The sequence below is a fragment of the Parasteatoda tepidariorum genome, chromosome 1, assembly GCF_982258835.1.
Source record: "Parasteatoda tepidariorum strain Cologne lab strain chromosome 1, Ptep-v5.0, whole genome shotgun sequence".
In the NCBI taxonomy this organism is placed as follows: Eukaryota; Metazoa; Arthropoda; class Arachnida; order Araneae; family Theridiidae; genus Parasteatoda; species Parasteatoda tepidariorum.
In genome coordinates, this window is record NC_141755.1 from 113,849,463 (window position 1) to 113,872,149 (window position 22,687).

At 27.7% G+C, this 22,687-nt stretch overlaps 1 protein-coding gene across 2 annotated transcripts in view; it reads right to left on the bottom strand.

Annotated features, from left to right (window-relative positions):
• Nucleotides 1–1,330: 1,330 nt before the first annotated feature.
• The window catches only part of LOC147816742 (ras-related protein Rab-34-like), a 41,258-nt gene continuing 19,901 nt past the window's right edge, over nt 1,331–22,687 (bottom strand). Inside the window, exons 9-10 of one of the 2 annotated variants that reach the window (XM_087150647.1) lie at nt 19,130–19,264; nt 1,331–5,629 (exon numbers count right to left, since the gene is read on the bottom strand). Coding sequence is in view for 1 of the 2 variants with exons in the window: in XM_087150642.1 (XP_087006768.1) it covers nt 19,221–19,264 (44 nt within the window). In the remaining variant the exon portion in view is untranslated. Of the gene's footprint in view, nt 5,630–14,079; nt 14,924–19,129; nt 19,265–22,687 lie in introns of those variants that run through there. The other variant, XM_087150642.1, reaches the window with a different exon arrangement.

Below are 22,687 nucleotides of genomic sequence, written 5' to 3' on the forward strand. Positions count from 1 at the left end.
GTCAAACGCCTATATCTTGTAAACGTAAAATTAGCCATTTTGGACTTTTTTTAAAAATAATTTTTGCCGTGTATGATTTATTTAAAACAAGATTCATAAAATACCCATTTATGTCTAGAAATATTAATAGATAATTTCAAAAATTTTCAACCTTACATTAGCATCTATCTTGTTAATGTAAGGATGGGCATTTTTTGATTTTTTTTCCTCATAATTTTTTACTCTGTGAGACTCATTTGCAGCTAGTTTCATATTAGGTAGCTGTAATTTTCTTTAAATATCCATTTATGACTAGAAACAATAATGGAATTCTTTAAAATTTCTTATTTTGTCCAGAGTACACGAAGCCAAAAGCATATACCCTGCTAATGTAAGGATGAACATTTTGGAATATTTTTATAGTTCTTTGCTGTATGGAATTAATTTAAATGCCATTATATGGGTGTCATATTTTCAAAAATATCCATTTATGTCTAGAAACATTTATAAATTTTTTTTTTAAAATTCTTATTTTTTCTAAAATATGCTAAGTCAAAAGCATATATCATGCCATGTAAGGTTGGGCATTTTGAGATTTGTTTACATTTTTGCTGACTTAGGTAGTAATAACGTAAAGTTAGACATTTTGTTGATAATTTTTGCAACATGGGACTTATTTGTTACTTACTTCTTGATTAAAATATGGGAGTCATATTTTTGAAAATATCCAAATTTAGATTTTTTTTTATATGAGTTTTTAAATATTATTAAGCCTAAAAAGCATGAGCATATGTAGCACAAATGAAACAATAATCATATTGTGATTTTTTTAATATCTTTTAGCCAATGGTTATTTGTTTGAAACTTGTTTCATATTAAAATATTGGCTTCATATTTCTGAAAATAGATCTTTCATATTTTTTTATCGTTAAATGCCCAAAATGGCTATAAAAGCCAGGATAGCCTGGTTTTCAGGCTGCTGGACGACTCCTTGTGTAGTAAATGGTGACGGGTGCACGTTAAATCTGTCGGATCACAAAGTCCTCCATGTTCTCATAACTTCATTGGAGATTGATCATTCTCTGGTTAATGTCAAAATTACAATTTGTGATGAAGAATAGATGTATGAATGGGTCCACACTATAAACAGGTGTGATGTATGGGTGTGGCAGAAGTCAAATTCTTGGACATAGATGGCGCAACTGGAAAACAAGAACTCGCGACCCCTCTGCTTTAATGGTCAACAACAACAAAATGTCTATAATAAATCACGAAAGAATGAGTTTAGATAGGTGAACGCAATAACCTTATGTTACTTGACATAAAAAGCTTTGTAAAAAGTGAGAAATAATTTTTATAAATATCTATAAAAATTTTATTTTGTTCTCAAAATCACAACACTACTTTCATAAACATCATTCATGTGATAACAATAAGGGAATAGACATGTAAAAAAGATTAAAAAAAAGTAATATTATAACTATAGTACACAGAATAAGTGTAACTGTATAAAAAATATTGCAACAGTAGAAATATGAATATATAGTGGGAAAGTGACATTGCAATAATTATTCAAAAATAGTTCAAACTACGAAAGAGACTAGTATATTCATACAAAGCATGATAAATATTACATTTGAATTTTGATTCAATAAATCTTTATAAAACAAATATAAAAAATATTTTCTAAAATATATATGAAATGCACTAAATAAAAAAATATTTTCTTTCAAGAACGTTATCACTGAGAAATGCATTTAGATGCCTAAAAATTGTATGACATAAAATAAGAGATAATAAACTAAATTAAGTAGATTTGAAAATACAAATATGAAACGAAAATAATACTGATTTACATTTCAATTTATAAGTATATGATCAGCCCAGAAACTTAAAGTGAAAATCGGTCTTCTAGATAAAGTTAGAATAATTTATAAGTTTTATTTCTTACACAATTACTAATCAATACAAACTTTTAAACTGCTATTAAAATAAGGATATAAAATGAAAGCTAAACTCTTAATTTTTTAAAATATTACAGAGTTTCAGAATTCATTTTTATTATTATACGAACAGATTCTAACATTCAAATCAATCTCTTTTTGTAAACATAATTTTTTTTATAAAATTGAAATGATAAATGAAATAACGATTTTTTAAAATTATTTTTAAAGTTATGTTTAACCATGTGAAATAATGCATAATAATATAATTGAATTATGACTATTGAGCCAAACTTTTTTGTATGCTTAAGTTTCAGAGGATAAAAAATGTGAAAAATTTAATTGTTTTAATTCTTCAGTCAAATAATTAAAAAATTAATGCCATAGGAGATTTACTAAGTTCTAAATTGTGCTGATAAGTAAGGTGATGTTGGTTATGGTAAGAAAGATTGTGTAGCAGAAAATTAATTTCATTCCTGAACAACACAAATCAACAGAATTCCTGTATATTTTTAAATGGGGGTTGATGATTTTGAAGAATATCAAATTTTAAAGCATATAAGTTATTGTATGTAGTTCCATTACATAATAAATTATGCATAAAATAAGAGAGATAGTTAAATAATTACAAATTATCAATATAATTGTGATCAGAAGAAAGACATACATAATAGTGGCGACAATCGTAGTAAAATGAAAATAAGTGGTATATATATATATATATATATATATATATATATATATATACGCACACAATATATCATTTATAGAATTGTATGATTTATTCCAACTAAACATTTACAAAATAGTATAAAGGAATTTTTAGAAAAGGGAAAATTAATCTGCAGATGTTGTAATATTCTGCAATGTCCTCTGCAGTGCAGTAGGGTTTCTGCTACCAGGCATAAGTTGCTTAGCTTACTCCATAATTTTGGAAGGTACAATTGTACATTTAATTTACAGCAAACAGTTTTTCAAATAAAAACCACTGTTGATTGACCATAGTAAAAAATACTTATTACAATAAAATTATTTAAACTTGTACCATAACAGAAAAGAGTGGAAATCAAATAACATTTTTAATATAACTGAACATTAATATCCTAACTTTAATTAATGTGATACAACCTGACAATAAATGTGATATTTAAATAAATGCATAAATATTTTAAGGCACAATAACCATTGAAAAAAAAAATTATAATGCCATTGTCTAAAGTAATTTCAATAATGCAAAAATAAAAAATATCCAAATAATATAAGAAATAAAAATACAATGAGATTTCATAAATGAATTTTAAAATTTTGTCATTTTACTTTAACAATTGTATATTTGGTCTTAGCAAAACACTTTTTAATCTTAAAATTTAGATAATACATAAGTTGATTGAATATTTAAGTAATTATATAATAAAGACATACTGGAAGTTTATATGTACATATGGAATTAATTGCTTATTACTTATTATGAATAAAAGATATATAAATATGTATAAAAGATGGTATATAGCACAATACACTTTTACACAATGTATAAAAAAAATAAGGCAATTTTTTTTAGCTCTAAGTAGGTTTCAATGTAAACACAACAACAGTAATGAAATAATGTATGGGATAAGGAGGTTTTTTTTCGAGGTTGAAACCTCTGAGAAAAATGATATTAAAAAATACTGTCAACAAATACATACATAATAAAAGCAACTGGTAAACATTTTTTATTTTAAAAAAAAGTGTAGAGACCGATCAAGTAATGAAAGCACTTAATATATATGGGCATTTTCAAATATAGTGTCGTTATTGTATCAGTGACTACAAAAAAATTTTTTTTTCTTTAAAAAAAAAAAAATGACAATTTGTAAATTATAAAATTGTTCATTAAAATTTATAGAATAAATAAATTATAATAAAAATTACATGTTTTGAGTGCATAATTTTACTTCAAAAATCAAGTAGAATTACATGAAAATATAATTTTCTTGGGTCACTAAAACTAAATTCTCGCTTTTGAGCCTTTACCTTTTTGTGAGATGTAGCTATTTTCTTTTGAAAAAAAAAAATGTGTACACATAAAACGAAGTAAAGACTACAAATTCTGCTTAAATATCACATTGTGAAAATGGTTCTTAAAATTGAAAAAAATTAAACTTCTGTCACTAGTTTAGGATTTTAAATGTCTGGTCCGAACTTTTGATGTGCAAGTGGAGCACTACGTCCAAGTACTTTACTTTTTTAAAAAGTACTTATGCCTACAATTTAGAGGTAATTTTATGAGGACTGTGCATCCCCATTATGTACCTCAATCCTTTCAAAATGTTACAAAATATTACTTATATTTTTTGTCTGATTGAAAAAAAAAATTTTCTCTTGCATTTTTATAAAACTAAGGTGAGTTGGATAAGAAACTACAAGCCTTGTTTTCCTGTAAGCTATAATTAGGAGGCCAACTTCAACAACATATACATAGCTGCCAACATGAATAGGAAAAAATCCAGCAGATTTTACAAAATAATATAAACTTCATGATAATTGTTGCATAATTTACTAAATATTTTACACGTAGGGAATTTTAGAGATTTTTAAAGTCATCAAAATATAAAAACTGCAATATTTTCCAACCATAATTGATATTAAACATACTTGAAATGTTATACATTATGTTTACTCATAATTTTGAATATTATTAGGCATTTAATTTATCAAAGATAGTTAAAAGATTTTTTTTTCAAATTATTTAAAAAAAAAGAGAGTTTAGTATTAAAATAAACTGAATATTTAAAAACAACAAAAGTTTTGAACTGATTTCTATAAATGAGGTTTACTTCATTACATATTAGTAATACTTATTTAAATATTTAAGCAATAATCTGTTTAAAAATTCTATTTCAAGAGGGATTTTTTCGATAACTTACTCGATTTTAGGGAATTTTCTAAAAGGCACAAAAATCAGGAGAAATTCAATTAAACCAGTAAAAACTGGCAAAATACAGTAGTCTACTAGAAAATCCAGTAGAGTTGGCAGCTATGCATCGATCGTTTTGCTTGTAGATAACATAAAAACTTGAAGACAATTAATTGACACTATTTCTAAAAATGCTCATATGATTAAAATTAAAAAAAAATTATTAAAATCAGGGGGAGGAAAAACATTGAGGAAATTGAGGAAAAACAAAAAAAATTACTAAAGCTGTAATTAATCACAATATAGTAAAGGACGGATTAAAATAATCTAACACTAGTTTATTTAAAGATGAAGCTTTAAGGCTGATTTAATTCTTAATGGTTATGATGATTCTTAATGAAAAATAAGTGAAGTCTTATGACTTCATATTTTTACTAGTGTTAAAAATACATATCAAAAGCAAATATTGTTAAATATAATTACATTAATATCTATAAATAAGTAGTTTTTATTGGCTTAAAATATTGTAAAAAAAATACTGTACAAGAACAAAACAAAAAATATTGTGCAAAATTAATAACTAAGTTCACCTTATTACTAATAAAAAAAATACATAAATAATGCATAGAAAGTAATGTAAACCATATTTATTAAGTAGGATAATTGAATTTTTAAAAAAATTAAACCCGTAACTCTCGCAACAAAATAAAAGCAATCCAAGAGGTAACTGTTCTCTCTCTGCAAGTCAAGAGCCGCAACCTGACACACATCTTCCTTTCCTTTTCTTCAGACTTTTTTTTGCTGATCTCTGAAAATAGTAAGACGTTACACAAAATATAAAAAGACAGAAAGTGTTAAAACAGATGAATAATAAATTTTTGTTGCATTTGTTAAAATTTAAGACATTTCTTTTAAAATTGTCAAACATTGTGACATATTCACATAAGAAATACTGAAGTTTGATCAATTTAGAATGAGGTATGTAAGCTGCAGTCAAGCATGGCACCAGACTTTGCCAGGAGGGAGCTCAAATAAATTAATTCAAAATATTTGAATTAAAACACATTTTATACTTTATATTTTTTTTCACATCATTTTTTTCAAATGTGTTTCTAAGAAAGTAAAATAAATTATTTTGATACCATAATGTGCAGATTCATTTACAACTCTATTTTAATATTTTTACTGATATATGAGCGCTTATAATTGAATTTATTAGTATACATACACTATTTAAGAGCAAATTTAAAAAAGAAAAAGATTGACAGAACAAACTCACTCCTTCACTTTGTCCAAATAATTTAAAGACAGAATTCTTTGAGTTAAATGGTGTGACGTCTAACAAAATACTTTTCGTTACTGAATGCGGAGAAAGTGTGCATTATAGTCAGTCTCAAAAATTGTGATATGAGAACAATGGAGCTAGGACAGTCTTCTTGTCTCGCCCTATCCCTCAGGGGTGTAAAATAACTTTCCATATGGATACAAACAAAAGAGTTGTCTATCAGATTTTCTGATGAAAAGTGAGCAGTAAGTGGTGGTAAAGTGTAAGTAAAAATAAAACATTCTCATGTTAATGTTTTTAATTTATTCTTATTTACAAAAAATATAAATAAATAAATAAATAATTTTTTTTTTTTTAAGAATGTAATTATATTTTTTTTCAAGACAGTAGCATTTTCCCAACAATTTTTAAATTTGTCCTGATAGGGAGACAAACGATGTCCGACAGGAGGCAACTGCTCCCCCCCCCGACTCCCTACTGGAGCCGCCCTTGCTTGCAGTCTTTCTGTTTATTAGAATGTGCATAAAGGCATTGCATGCAATGTACAAATAAGCAAAGTGGGAACATATTTAACTATGCATGTTACTCGTGATATGAAAGAAAAACCTCAAAAAGCAGTAGAAAGTGCAGATAAAATACTTGTTAAAAAAAACTAGTTATAATTAAAAAACAAACGCTGCATTAAAAATAAGGATGTTAATTTTTTTTTCTTCAAAAAATATTTATCCACACTAAATATAATTTTTTTTAAAATTTATACATAAAGATCAATTTAAAAAAAGCTGTTTATTTTTATATTAACTATCTAATTGTTTTTAGGTACGTTAAACAAAAAAATAAACACAAATGTTAAGAATAAAAAAAGTAAGCACAACACACCAGATTCAATAACAGCTCTGCTTTCTGTTAAAAATTTCGAAACAGGTAGACACTAAATATAATAATAACATAAACACTAAACTTAATTAATTGTAAAAATACCATAAAAGCTCTAGGACAAGATAATTGGAACAAAGTGGCATTTTATATACAGTAGTCTCTGCTTAACGTGTTAAATTTGTGACAACGATTTTAATAACATTAACAGAGTGATAACAATGAAAAGGAAACCAAAATGACATAAATTGAAGAGAAAAATTCACTTTATATTTATTAAAGCATTTTTACTTCAACATATAAAAATGATACATAATTTAAAATTGATTGTCAACAATTTTCTCTCATAAGTTCACTCATACACACAAAGCTTTTTAAAGACATTGATGCTGTATTGCAATAAACATTTCAAAACTTTCATTGCATTCCTCATTTCAACATTTGAAGAAGGTGGCATTTTCTTCTGATTTGTCAGTTCCAACGTCTTTTTTCCTACAACAATCTGGTAAACTTCTGATTTCATTAATATGAAAGCATTTTCATCAATAGGATACCTGCAAGTGACGTAGTGTAACCATCGCGATCCCGATTGGTTGTTAAAACGTGGCATTTGTTTACGTTAGCAACTGTTCTTTCCATCCTATTTTGAGTAAGCCAAGCTCGATTCCCTTCCCTATCAATTCCCTTAAATGACATATTCTATATTCTTTCACAAAGATTTTGATTCTTTCAATATATATTTCTTACTTAACACAAAGACAGGCATGAAGCCAAGTGGAACATAAACAAACTCAAGTAAAAGAAGTAGAAAGGATTATATTTCAGCTAATTCGATGTGCGATACGGCTCAGTATCTGATTGACTTATCGTTAATTAACATTCTAAATTATGCAGAGAAACTTAGCTAAACTTTAATACGTCATTTTGCTGATAAAGATTATCTGGCACTGACGTCATAGGTCACATGTGTGGGTATGGGAGGTCTTCTCCTTCTTCTTCTTAAAGTGCAAGTACCTCATTTTCATCCATAACTAGAATTTTTAAGATGTCAAATCTGAAGGATGTTCTATAATTTTTTCAGTTTTCTGAACCTCCCCCCCCCCCGTAAAATCTTGCATAAGCAAAGCAGTTTCATATCGCTTCAGCAGAAACTTGATCACATGAAGTTGCTAAGAGGTGCACTGCATCAAGATCGTTAGTTATCATGGCTAAATGTTTTAAAATGTCAATCTTTTGTTTCACGTTAAACTAGTTCACTTTCTGCCATTCATATTGTAACTCTATGAAAGTGAGCAATGCATTAAAATGATGACATGCTAGTTCTTAGTTTGAATAAAACTCGCTATTCCAAAAGATGAAAGAAATTACATTTTATAAATAGCAAATTCACACACCCCAGAGTTCACCTGCAGTTAAAGAAGTGGCAAAAGAAATTGAATTCTAGCATAAAAGAAGTAGAATTCTTGGCAATTCAAACATAAGCACAGAGAAAGAAAAGGCTTCTTCTAAATACAGAGAATGAATAAAAATAAATGAAAAGTAAAATAAAAAGAATAAACAAAAAAAATTAGAATTTTAACTGCAATCAAATTAAGCAGAAACTACTGTTTTATATATGTTTCAATCATTTATATGCTGTGGCAGTCAAAATCACATTGAAGTAAATTTACTGAACCAAGAAATAAATACTAACCTCCTCAGGGGAAATTTTTTTATCTGATTTTACTTCATACTGAAAGGAATTTAAAAAGATAAAAAAGGGGCAATACAATAAAAATTCAAAAAACAATGTAAAGTGAACATTTGTGGAAAATGACCATTAATGGTAATCTATGAGTTGAATGATGAACATTAGGTATAAAAACACTATCTTGAATGCACATAAAAACATTACATGTACACATGTGTAAGCTTGTTAATTTCTTACAAAATAAAAAACTAACAGTAAATTTATTGTGTTTCTACAAAATTTGAAAACTTATTGTAATATATATCGTATTATTTTTTTAATCAAACATTAACAATTTGTTTAGATAATCTAATAACACTAACTGCAAAAAAAAAATTTAAAAAAAAAATGTAACATTATACAGAGTAAAAAGTACAGAGCAGCTATAAAATTTTCACATCTCTTATAAGGGATTTGTAGTGAATAAGTTATTACCAGATTTTCGCTCCTTTTTATTATTGATAGAAATTATGATTATAAAAACAAAACTATAACATATATGACGCCAAAAGGGTTAAAACATAAATTTTGCCTCCACTTGAGAAAGTTTCCATAGAAAGTCAAGAAAAATTATACCTTTGATACAACAAAAATAAAATTGTAAGCGATTCAGAGTAAAAAATTACAATTTGATTTAAGTTAAGAGGATTTGAAAATTGGTTAAAAGAAATATTTTATAAACTCCCTGTTTATTCAGATCATTTCTTCTGAAAAAAAGGGAAAGAGAATTGATGCTTACTTACTAACAAAATTTTTTATTTATTTTAGCTAACTCTACATCAGCTGTCTCTTTAAAAATATCTTCACAAAACGTAACAGAAGCAATGCGTTGGAAAAGGGAATCAACATTTTCACCTAAATTTTCAAAGACTCAATTTGTACATCAAATCAATAATTTAAAAAACAATCTTCAATAAATATTTAAGAATAAAAATACTAGAATTGGTTATAATTGACTTCTGAATTGAAAGTATGCTAAAATAAATTAATGAGAATCTGTATATTAAGTTAAATTAATGTAAGTTATATCCACATCATTTTGCACATGTCTCCAACTTTTGTGCAGTTACTGTCTATTAAGTGCGAAAAGTGACACCATAAATTGTTCTAGCTGAATAAAATATCACTTCCATGTTACAAAGAACACTTTTCTCTAAAGAACAGTAAAGCTTAAACACAGTACCATTCCTTTTGGGCCAATAAGCCTAATTTTACCTTTAAAAATCTGCAGGTAACTTTATTGAACCTAAATGCGTTTCTTTGTTGCTGTAACTGTTGTTTGTTCAAAATGACTTACTTGTCTAAAAAAAAAATTTAAAAAAACAAAACAATTCTCAAGTATTATAGCAACTTTCAATTTCAGTTTTAATTACTTGTTGATATTTCTTAATTTCAGAGATAGATCATAAAAAAGAAGATCAAGGTTAAAACTTCAACCCAAGTACTGACATTAAGTAATGAGTTAACTGAAATTTCACTTGTCTGTTTGGCTGAAAAATGCACGCACAAAATAAACAAGAAGTGAAATTATGTGTCCTTTAAAAAATGCCACAAAGGCCAGTTTCCAAACCCTAAACAATTTAGATACAATATACATATTTTATTTTAAAATGCAAAATAAACAATATCAAAATTGTTTTTAAATTATTACAAAGGTCATACATAAGTCAAGAACTTTTTTTTTTTTAAATTAAAAAAAATGGTGTTTTCTGATTTATTGTCATCATTAGACAGCGGATAATATGCAATTGCATATTTTAGCACTTTTTGCCATTTGTGCATATAAATGCATATAAAAGGTATATTTGCTCTTATAAATGCATATTTTCAGCATTATATGGCTTTTCCCTCCTAAAACCATATCACTATTCTTTTTATGTTAGCATAAGGAACGCTTTAAATTTTGTTTTGTCGTTCTTTATCACCTGGAAAGGGTCAGCTGGATTGATGTTGCTGGGGGTGATTGCAATCACCTGAAAAAGATGTAGAAATGAGGTGTGTGTGTCAGGAAGGGGGGTACAAAGGGCCCACCCAAACAGACATTCATCATAGAAACCTAAGAAAGGGATGGTCAGATATTCTATGAAGGGATGTCTTTTCCTGGAATAAATAATTGTCAATCTGTGTGGGAAAAATAAGGCTTCTGTGGTAGGTTGAAAATGACCTCCCTTTCCTGTGATTGATTAGTTAAAAGGTGGAGTGAATACATTTTCGGAGAGAGCTGCTATTCTAACATATTTCGATAGTCCATCCGATAGACAGTTTCGACATCCATTAGTTGAATACGTAGTTAGTGAAGCTTCGAACGTGATTTTTGACTGCTGAATTTTATAATATGCCAAAAATTAAGTCGACTAAATCAAATTTAATGAAGACATGGATTTCGGACTATGGGAAGGAATTTACGACCGATGGGGAAATAGTATTTTGTGTAATTTGTCAAAAACACAATTCCTGTGAAAAAAAAGTACCAAATCGATCAACATATAAAGACTAATGCTCACTCCGCGAAGAAAAAGCAGAATACAAAAGGATTTGTTCAAAGTTCATTAACTATTCCTGTTCAAGCAGCTAAAAAGGAAAGTGATTTTTCTAGTGATTTATGCAAAGCCTTAGTAAGCAGCAATATTCCTTTAAAAAAGTTAAATAATCCAAACTTAAGACAGTTTTTAAAAAATATATTGTACCAATCAGATCATTCCTGATGAATCGACTTTAAGAAAGAACTACCTTCAGCCGATATATAACGAAGTACTGGATGATATTCGACGAGATACTGGAGATGGCCCTCGTCGAAGGGATGGAAGTCGAAGAGACGACAGATAAGTGCAATTGCTGTATTGCTCATTTTATTTGTGGAAAAATGGATAATATTCCTACTCGACCACATCTTCTAGCAAGCAAAGCCCTTGAAAAAGTCAATCATTCAACCATAGCAAGGTTTGTAAATGATTCTATCAGATTATTATGGCCTGATAGAGATGGTTCTGAAGATGTTTTGATTTTTGCCAGTGGTGCCGCTCCGTATATGGTCAAATCTGCAGCAGCACTGGAAATTTTTTATCCCAGAATGCTTCATATTACATGTTTGGCTCATGCTGTTCACAGATTGGCTGAGACTGTTCGAGAAGTATTCTCCTCTGTGAATGATTTAATTTCTAGTATCAAGAAAGTTTTTCTCAAGGCACCTGTGCGCATAAAATTGTATTAAGAAATGTATCCTGATTTGCCCTTACCTCCACAGCCTGTGATAACTAGGTGGGGTACATGGATTGAAGCTGCACGTTTTTATGCTAATAATTTTGATGCAATAAAGTCAGTTGTAGTTGCAATTGACAGTTCCTGTGCTTCTTCAGTTTATGTCACAAAAGAATTACTACAGGATATCTCTTTGCAGAAGGACTTGGCCATAATTGACACTCACTTTTCTTTCTTAAGTGGAGCAATAACAAAGATCGAAACACGAGGTCATCCCATGGCTGAGGCCATATCCGAAATTGAAAAAATTCAACAGTGCATCAATGATCTTCCAGACTCAGTTGGGAAGAAAGTAAAAGAAAAATGGTGTTTCGTTCAAAACAAAAATTTGGGTTTTGCATCAGTGAAGAAGATAAATGATTTTCTTAATGGAAACGGAACTGAACTTCCAGAGAAAGTGAAACCAATGAGTACGAAATTGTACAAGTTTTGTCCAATAACATCGGTTGACGTGGACAGGCCATTTTCTGCTTTCAAAATGATCTTTGATGACCGACGACATCAATTCACCCTTGAAAATTTGGAAAAACACTTAGTTGTGTATTGCAACAAAAATTATTCAGTTTAATAAAATCTTTCCGGAAAATGCGATGATTTTTCTTCTCTCATTTATCATACTTCAGTTTTAGGCTTTTTTTTCAGAAATTTGTAGATTCAAGTAAGAAATATTTTGATTTTCTTCCCTTTAACAAAAAAATGTTTTAGCTGTGTTTGTTGGAAAAAGTAAGTTTTTTCTTTTTTTTTAAATGGCGGGCGTTTGGAACTATTGTCCATTGGCCGCAGAAAGTGCCAGAACTGCTAACTCTCTTATCGTTACCCAGTGGGCACCTGTGGCGAAGCCACGGCGGTGGAGCAGCGTCGCCCACGTCACACTACCACAACCCCTTTATAGGGCGGGTCACATTCATACACAAAGGAAAAAGGACATAAAACACAGATAGAGAGAAAGAAATATCCATGCCTTGTTCGGGATTCGAACCCAGAACCTTTCTGATGCAAGGACAGTTCCCTGCCCCCTACACAGACTGGTCGGCTGGAAAAAGTAAGTAGTAGTATTTAAATAAGTTGAACTTTTAATTTCCATTTTAAATGCATATTTCTAGTTTTAAGAGCATATATTCAAGTTTTTTAGTGCATATTTGCATGCATATTTTGACCGTTTTTTAGTGCATATAATCCGCTGTCTATTTATTACATTAATCAAGAAATCTATAGATGTATGCACATCTAATCTGATTTAGTATAAATTTCTAATTGATTTAAGTACACATGATTCATATTCATAGATTAATTTGAGTATTTTGTTCTACACATAATTTTGAATATATAACCAATATTTGTGTATAAACTATCCCAAATACATAAAGTGGCAATAAAACTCAATTGGTGGCTTTAGATGAATAAAATAAAATTCCCGGGTTATAAAGAGCATTTTTCTTGAAAGAATATTAAAGTTTAATTGCAGTGGCAAATAAGCTTTCATAGTATATAAGTTTTACTTAATCTTAAAAACTCCATGTGTTACTTTATTGAGTGTAATTACTGACCCCCCAGCTTTCTTCAATAAATTGGGAGTAAAAAAAAATTTAATTTGTACAAACTATATAATAACTTACTTTTATAGCAATTTTTTTTCAATGCATAATTACCGAAATAATTACATTAGGAAAATGACTGCCGAGTAAGGGATTGTAATTTTTTAATCATTTGAAAAACTTTTCATGAGCTTAATATGTTTTAATTTTTATAATGCAATTGCATATGTTGTTTCTATATTGTCAGATTTCAAAAAAGATTAAAATAAAAATGTTATCGTTTGACAATAAGAACATAGTCAGTAAGTATAAGAATACAAAATTTTAAAATGAAAGAACAAATTTATGACTGTTAAAAATATTATTAATTGAGAAAACTTTAAAAAAATTTAATTAAAAGTGTTTAGATAATTATGTATACATTATTTTTTGTGTCCCACAGATAGTTTTGATTTAAAAACGTGAGCTTTGTAAAAAACAAATAAACTGAATAGCCAAAAAAACTATATCCAAAATTAAATGTATTTTTTTAAATTTATTTTCATAATTTGTATTGGAAGTTTGCTCAACATACATTTCTTTCTTTTTTGCACAAAAAAAAAAATTTAGAATATTTGCATAAAAAGTTTCAATTATAGTTTTAACTAGATTAAGATCTAAATGTTGTAATTTTAATTAGGATCTTTCAGTTAGCTCTACTTATAAAAAATTATTAATATCATATATTTTTTATTTTTACATATAATAAACAAAGATTTGGTTCTTTAAAAAAAAAGAAAAACAATTTCTACATGACATAGAAGTTAGCAATTTCAGCATTAGTAATTTGTTGACAGTTTTTAACTACACAGTAACCTCCAGATTATTTACTGAATTGAGTGACCCCTGAAGCGCGGATAAGCAAATTTGGGGATAATCTGTATCAATTTTATAACTGATAAGGGTTCCAAGAATGCGTGGACTAAATAAATGACCATGAGGATAATTCATTCTCAGTCACCAAATTAAGGTAAGATGGAAAAACTTTGCTATCAATATTATTGCTTTGAATAGTAACAATACCATCCTGGAGAAGAAACTGCTTTGATGGGTATGGAATCTATTCATTGAAATTTGAACTTCATCCTGCATTCATAGTTCCACAACTGTAAATCATGACTCACATTGTTTTGCTGTTTCTCACCATTTTCAGTGCCGCTTATTACTAATTTATTGCACTTGAAGCTGCAACGTTTCAGTGTAGACATATTTAATTAGTTGCGAACATCTGGACTACAAACATGAATCTTTGCTAGTATGTTGTTCTCAAAACTCCTGAAATAGTTTCATCTCTATGAATTTATTAGTTTTCAATTCTAAACGTTATGTTGTTTGTCCCTGTGAAAAAAAGGTGAAGCGCTGATGATCTGAATTCTCTACCTGTGAATAATCGGAAGTTTATTGTAAATCAATTGTATAAATATGGGTAATAAAATCAATATCAAGAATAAAAGTTCCATTTATGCCAAAAGTGAAGAACAAACGTTGCATAAATAAAAAGATTACACAAAACATGCATATTTATCAAAACTCAATAAAGAGTTAACTTATGAGCTTCTAAGTTAACATATAAATAGGAAGAATCCACAATGTGCTAGTTTGGAAAAAAAGAGTAGCAAGAATTGTTAGAAAAAAATATGCTAGGCCCTTTAAGAATAAGTTAACATTAATATCCTCTTTAAAATCGATGCAAATATCTGCATAGTCAATTAGAGGTCTGACTTTTTACAGTCACGAAGAATGGCATTGAAATTCCTGAGACATTATTGCCAAATGAACTTTATTCCAAACATCCTGAAACTCCAACAGATAGTATGGAATAAAGCAAATAAATCAGTGACAGGTTTGCAAGTACTCACTTGGAAAATGATTTTAATTTATAAACATTATGCTTTACTTTCATCAAAAGTTCACATTTTATTCAAGAAATAATAATAATAATTGGAAATAATAATAATAATAGGAATTGGTTTTCAAGAATATATTGTAATAAATTCAAAAATATTTTTTTCATTTTTAAGAAAAAATATGTGGTTAGTGGTTGCGATTATTTACGATAGCAATTTGTAATGAAGTACTTAGCAATACAGATTCAAAAACATTCTTATTTTTTTATAATAAATTGTTTAGACAATAAAGTAAAAGTATATTTTACTATGTGTTTAGGTGTTGTGGATAATGTAAAAGAAAATGATAGAAATAAGATTATCACTAACGGGTTGTTTGTATGAAAATGTTTACTGGTTGTAGTCACAAAATATACGACAAATTTTCAAAAAGTGAAATGAACTGTCATTTACATATTTCCTTGCAATATTATTTATTTTCTTAAAAATATTCAATAACTTTTCAAAAAAATATTATTTAAAATATTTTTCATGTTTTTTTAATAAATTATTAATTGATAAGAAAAAAAGTTAATTATTTTCTTTGTATGTTTTAAAAGCATTTAAGTGAGCAAGCAGTAATTAATTACATTTTCTCATGCAATGGCAATTTAAAACTTTAACTAAATTTTTGTTTTCAAGTTTCTTCATTGCTAGTCATTGATTTGCAGACTTCAATCAACAGTTTTAATGTAAAAATTATCAACATTTAGTTAATTATGATATGAATTCCTAATTGACTGAGAATGACATATAGGGTACATGGGTGAGAAAAGATGCAAAGAGTGAACCCATATTACATATCAAAATATGAAAACATTTGCAGAAGTAAATTGAATGATGAATTTTATATAATCAATTAAAAAATTGTTTTGTACCAGATTACAGTTACTCTTGTACATGCTATTAAACGGAGCAAATGCTGGGCTGAATAAAGTTCAGCAACAAGGCCTACACTACATGGAATTTAATATATAGAGTTTTTGTATGTAATAATGTAGCATAATTTTACAAAAGTAATTGAATGAATTTTAAAAAAAATATTCAAAAATACTTAATACACGATTTCCACTCTTTTAAGAAAGCAAAAATAAAGGACCTTAAAAATAATAGGATTGTTTATCATCGAATATGCATATATACCACCAGTGACAGTGCCAATTATTGATCTTTCTTGAAAAAGAAAATCAATCAATAAAAAAAACAATAAAAGGCAACTTTATTATTATATAAGTACTGATAAAATTGTATTAACTAACAGGGCTCGTCAAAGTGAGACCGGGTAATTTTTGATAACCTAAGTTGGATTTTTGAAGGAAAAAAAACAAAAATTTTCAGACTGTTAACGGTTAACAATATCTATGAAACTAATCAGTATTCCATCTTTATAATTTCATTGAAATTGAATTGTAAAACTAATTGGTGAAATCAAGATTTGCAATTTTCTTTTCATATATTTAAAAAAAGAAAGAAAGTTGAGAAAAAATTATTACAAGTTTTTATATTGTGGTTTCTAGAAAACTGCTTACTTGTTAAAAACAAAAAGAGGAACACAAAGCTTGATAAGCTAATCGTGGGAAATTATGACACAAAGTGAAAACAAAATATCAAAAACTAAACTATTGATATAAAAATATCAATTTATAAATGTTTCATGCTGAAAATAATTTTTTGAGCAAACAGTTTTAATTAAATTACTTACTAATAAAGAATATCACATGTTTATAGTAATTAATTCAAGAAAAAACTTACTTCTTACATGAATCATAATACTGGATTTTAGAAATCGAGTGAATATGAATCGTGAAATTGGATTTTAAAAAAGCAAAAATACAAATTACAATACTGAATTTTTAAATTGCGTAAATAGGAATCATGATGCATAACTTTCAAATCACGAGAATATGAATCACATCGCATAACTTTTAAATTAGCTAAATATCAAAATTGATGATTGATATTAAAATCGTGTGAATGAGAATCGTGATATTAGCAGATTCCGATGGAGTTCCTAACATTCAGTATGGCGAAAATCAGCCAAATCAAAGGAAACAAATTGGCAGAAGAATCATAAACGTCCCGTCAATGTGATTTAGCAATAGTTTCAAAATCTCGTCGGATTATAAAGCTTTGATTCGCGTTAACCAATGGTCTAACAGAATTCCGTGATATTTGCCGAAAAATCACATGCCCTGCTTCTCATTTTTAGACCTGCCCTGGGTTGAAAGAAATAAGGTATAAGGAGTGAAAAGGCACTAGAATGTCGAAAAATCAGAACATTTTGGCCTAAAACCGTAGTTTCAAAACAAAACTAAAAAATCAGAACAAACGCGATTTAATCGGAACAGTTGGCAACTATGCTAGACATGCATCACATATTTAGTTGTGGACCAATCTCGCTAAATATTCAGTTATGCCGAAAAAATTCTTTCTTTTCCATTAATAAAATGTTTCAAATGAATATTAAAAGAATTAATACTAAAAAGTATAATTAGAGGTATGCATGATAGTAGTTTCCTAACATGTCATGTCAAATTAAGTCCTATTTCAAGTAAAAACAGACAATGCTGGTATTTAAGCACCTTAAATCATTCACTTTTTTTCATTTGGCTTAACTTTTTTTTTTAAATTTATTGAAATAAATATTTTTATGAAATTTTTATAGAATAAAAACACAATTATGTTCAGAAGATTTATAATTTTCAAACCAATGTTTTTCAGTAAAACTTATTAATAAAAGGCTCTAAAACCATTTTTTAAGAGTATCAACACATTCCTTAGGCAGAAAATTGATAAGGTTACTTAATTAATAAATACTGGTAAATTATTTAATTTTTAATCATTTATAGACATTCACTTGTAATATTTTTTTTATCCTCTATCATTCTTAATATTACTCTCTACTATCATTATGATTTGATATTTTATTTTTATTGTAAATTAACAGTTTAAAACAAAACAGTATTCTTTATTATTAGTGGCATTTTCTTATCCTGCCTTACCATATAACCATATCACCTTACCATATAACGTTTATGGTACCTCAACTTTTATAATGAGGATTACATAAAATTATTTCCAGCCAAAACTGTTATTAGGAATTAACTTTACATAGGATTACTAAAAAATCTGATGAAAAACATGAACTAATTTTACTACCAAAAGTTAAATAGAAATTTTAAAAGAAGAAGAAGAAACATTTTAAGTTGCAATGTTAACTGAATAAAATGATTATTAAAATCTAAGTTAGAATTTTATTCTAATCGACATTTATAACAAAAGGTTTGGGATAGATTTTAGACAAAATGCAGAATATATTAATGAAAGAACCAGTATATGAATGAAATATGCTTACCCCCCTTGCCTGTAGCCCCCTCAGACACACCCTTTCTTGTCTCTCTTAAATGCTCTACCATAGTCTAAGTCTAGGTGATAAAAGATCAACTTTTTGTTTTAAAAAATTGAACTAAAAAAAATTATTCCCATCAACTATAGTGATGCTGAAAAATTAAATATTTTTAAAAACCTTGTACCAAAATTAAGTACTTTTAATAGCCCTTATTTTCCAAAATAAAAATTAAGCAGTTTTTAAGGAGTGAGGGAACATTGTAATAAGGAGGTCACCCAAGTCTGCACAACACTTGGGTTATCTGTATATGTATTAAAGAAATTTACAAGTTTTATATTATTTAGAACTTACTGTAGAGGTATTCAGAGTATTCTTCATCCTCTCCCAGACTCTTTCCTGATTAATCTCAAGTTGATCATCTTTTTCCAGCAAAACAATTTAATTATAGGTGAATTATTGCAAGAAGCAGCACTGTGAAGATGAGTCCTACAAGTAATTAATATTATGATATAAAGATTGATAAGTATAAAAGAGATTCAAAAAATCAAAACAAATTAAAACCAGGAAAATAATACATAAGCATCAAAACTATGATAGAGCATTATATTTGGTAAAAAGCACATTACAGAAAAATTATACAGAAAAACATTACAAATAGGTATAAAAAAAATTTGAAAACAAATATAACTGAATTTAAAAAAATAAGAAAGAGCAGTAAAAAAATTTTAGGCTGATTTTTCTTAAGTATTTAAGCCCTTTCTCATAGGCTGATTAAAATATTCCACACTATTTGTAATGTTTGTTCTTGCAATGTTTTCTGCATTGTACTTTGCATTAAAGATGATTTAACGTAACTGTAGACAATTGTGCACTCTAATTGAAACTTGCATACAATTTTTAATTTGTAACATGCATTTTTGATAGTTATACTATTTATAATATTCAAACAAATATAACAGAATTAAAAAATGTTATCAAGCTCTCTGTTAGCAGTGTTTAAATCCCTCTCTAAAAAGTATTTAAGAGAAATTTTAAAATATATTTTAAATGTTTCTTTGAATAACAGTTTAAGAATCTACCAGTTATTTAAAATTCAACTAAAATTTACTGCAAACATAGAAAATAAGAAACTTTTGATAAATGAGAAACAGCTTGCTGGTATACATACAGCATGCATGCATGCATGTATGCATGCATCCATCCATCCATACATACATACATATATGATGCCCGGTGGCAGAGCGGTAGCGCTTCGCGCTGTCGTGCCACAGGTCCCTGGTTCGATCCTCGGGCCGGGCAAGGTTGACTCAGCCTTTCATCCCTTCAGTGGGTCGATAAATGAGTATCAAGCATGCTTGGGAACTAAACACTGGGGGTTCCGCGTTCGGCTGACCACCTGACCGGAACATCTGCTCCTGCACCCCAGAGCCCAAGTTCAAGAAAACTGAAATGGGCACAGTAGGCCTTGGCACTCTATGGGCTGTCACGCCACTGAGTTTTATATATATATATATACATATATATTTCTTCAAATTTTAAAGTGTCAATATAAAAAGTGAAGAGAAATTCTTAGTGAAGAGAAAAAGGAATAGCAAATCTTAAAACATTATTAGAGGTCAATGCATTAAGGATCTTATTTTAAGAATCTTGTGAAAATTATATATATCAAAAACTATGGTTCTATATTCATCAAAATACTATATGATTTTTTAATAACCATATTAAGAAAAATATATGACCATATTAAGAAAAATGTATGTGACCATATTAAGAAAAATACATGAACTTTTAAATTAAGAAATAACAAATTAATAAACACTTCAAAACCTGAAAGATAAATAAAAGTCTTCAAAACACACGTTAGCAATTCCAACTTCTAAGTTAACTCTTGCTAAATTTTAGATACAAATTAGAAAAATATTCCACCAGATAGAAATATTTATTATAAACAAATCATTGTGAAATAATGGAAATGTACAAGAATTAAATAAGTTTACTTACAGTATAAAATAAAAATTTTCAAAAACAACAAAGTAATGCAAACAGCAGTATTGGATTGTTTATCCACATGCACAAAAGGAATACTTAGAAAATAAAACAGACAAAATCTAAAAATATTTAAATTAGCACAAAAAATATCCTTATAATAAATACCATTCTTGAATTTGCAAAAAAACTATATAATTGCTCAAAAATATCTTTCTGAGACAAACTAAAAAGCGTAGTAGAGTTTAAAAGCAGTCTTATCGATATGTTATCAGTTCATAATATAGTGAACAAAATTAATTTAATTCTATTCAAAGAGGATTAAACATTTTAGAGAATGCGTGCAATTTCAATTGGGATTTTTGGTGTAACCCAGAAAAGTAAGCTTATGCCCAAATATTGTTGTTTAGTTCTCACAAGTGATTGCTTGCAAACAAGTTTGTATCTAACAAGGGTGGAACATGTCTAGAAAATTCCTATTAAAACAAAATTAAGCTTAAATTAAGGAGCATGTGGTTAAGATAGGGCACAAATTAAATGTATGATAATATTTAAGAATAGCCAAGACACTTTATTGGTCGAAAATGACATCATAATTTGAGGGAAGGGAGATGGTGTGTATTGCATGAGGCAATTTTGAAAAAATGCTGAAAACTTTTTCTTAAGATAAGTTTTTTTATTTATTTTTATTTAATCATTTATAATTGATTTCTTATTAGTTTCAAGAAATATAACTTCATTATTTTCAAATGCGTATTTTAGTTTATTTTAAAACTAAGCTAATATTGGGTTAGTTGAATTTTTTTTTCTTTCGTGGTGTAACAGCTAGGCTGTTCACCTTCTACCTGTGAGGTCAGGAGTTCAATTCAAAATTCTTTATCTAAAAAGGCTAATAACCATTTAATAAGTTTTATTCAATTTATAAATTATAATTTTTTTAATCAAAATAAATTCCTTTAAAAAATTAAATTTTTAAGACAAAAATTTATAAATGTTTTAGTTTTCTTATTTTTTAATCAAAATGTTTGAATTAATTTTTAACTAATTATAACATTTTAATGCAAATTTTAAATTACAAAATTTCTCAACTTAATTTTGTAATTTAAAAAAAATAACAACAAAATTTTAACTTAAATTACACATTTTTTAATTAATCCATACATTTTAATAAGATAAAATTAAATAGGTACTGATATTTTTTGTTTTCAAAATAATTTATAAATTGAATAAAACATGTTAAATAGTTCATTTTTAGAAAAGAAAGTTAAAGATAATAAATATTCTATCGAAACCCGAGCCTCTCAACAGAAAATGGAAAGTCTAAATGCTGCACCACAACTGCAGGCGAGTTACAAAGTTTTTCTTAATTTAAAGGTAAATGAACTGAAACCTTAAATGGTAATATTTTACCCTTGGGGCATTTCTTTGTAAAAAATGCACAATTATGCTACTTAACATGTTTTTTTACATGTTATTAACATGCTTTTTACATTAGGCATTTTTGTGGCCATAGTTGTAAAATTATTTTTGAATTATTTGCTTTATACTTTTATCCTATCTTGAAAATAAGTGAATATGAATTATCAATCAAATATAAAATAGTGCCACTTACAATTAAAGCAAAATATATATACATAAAAAAATAAGAATTCGGAAGTTATAATATGATGCAATTTTTTGTCAATTAAAAATACTTAAGAAAATTGGAGTAACTTATAAACTACATACAAATTGAGCAATCAATTATGAATATAAGAAATTATGAAGATAAAAGATTTATGAATGAACAGTCTCAATTATAAGTGAATTAAACTCAAAGCAATAACTCCCAACTTAACTGAATGAATAATTTCAATTAGATGTATTTTGCAGTTTCACTGTCAATATTTTATATATTTACAGAAACCGAGAAAATGCTAATCA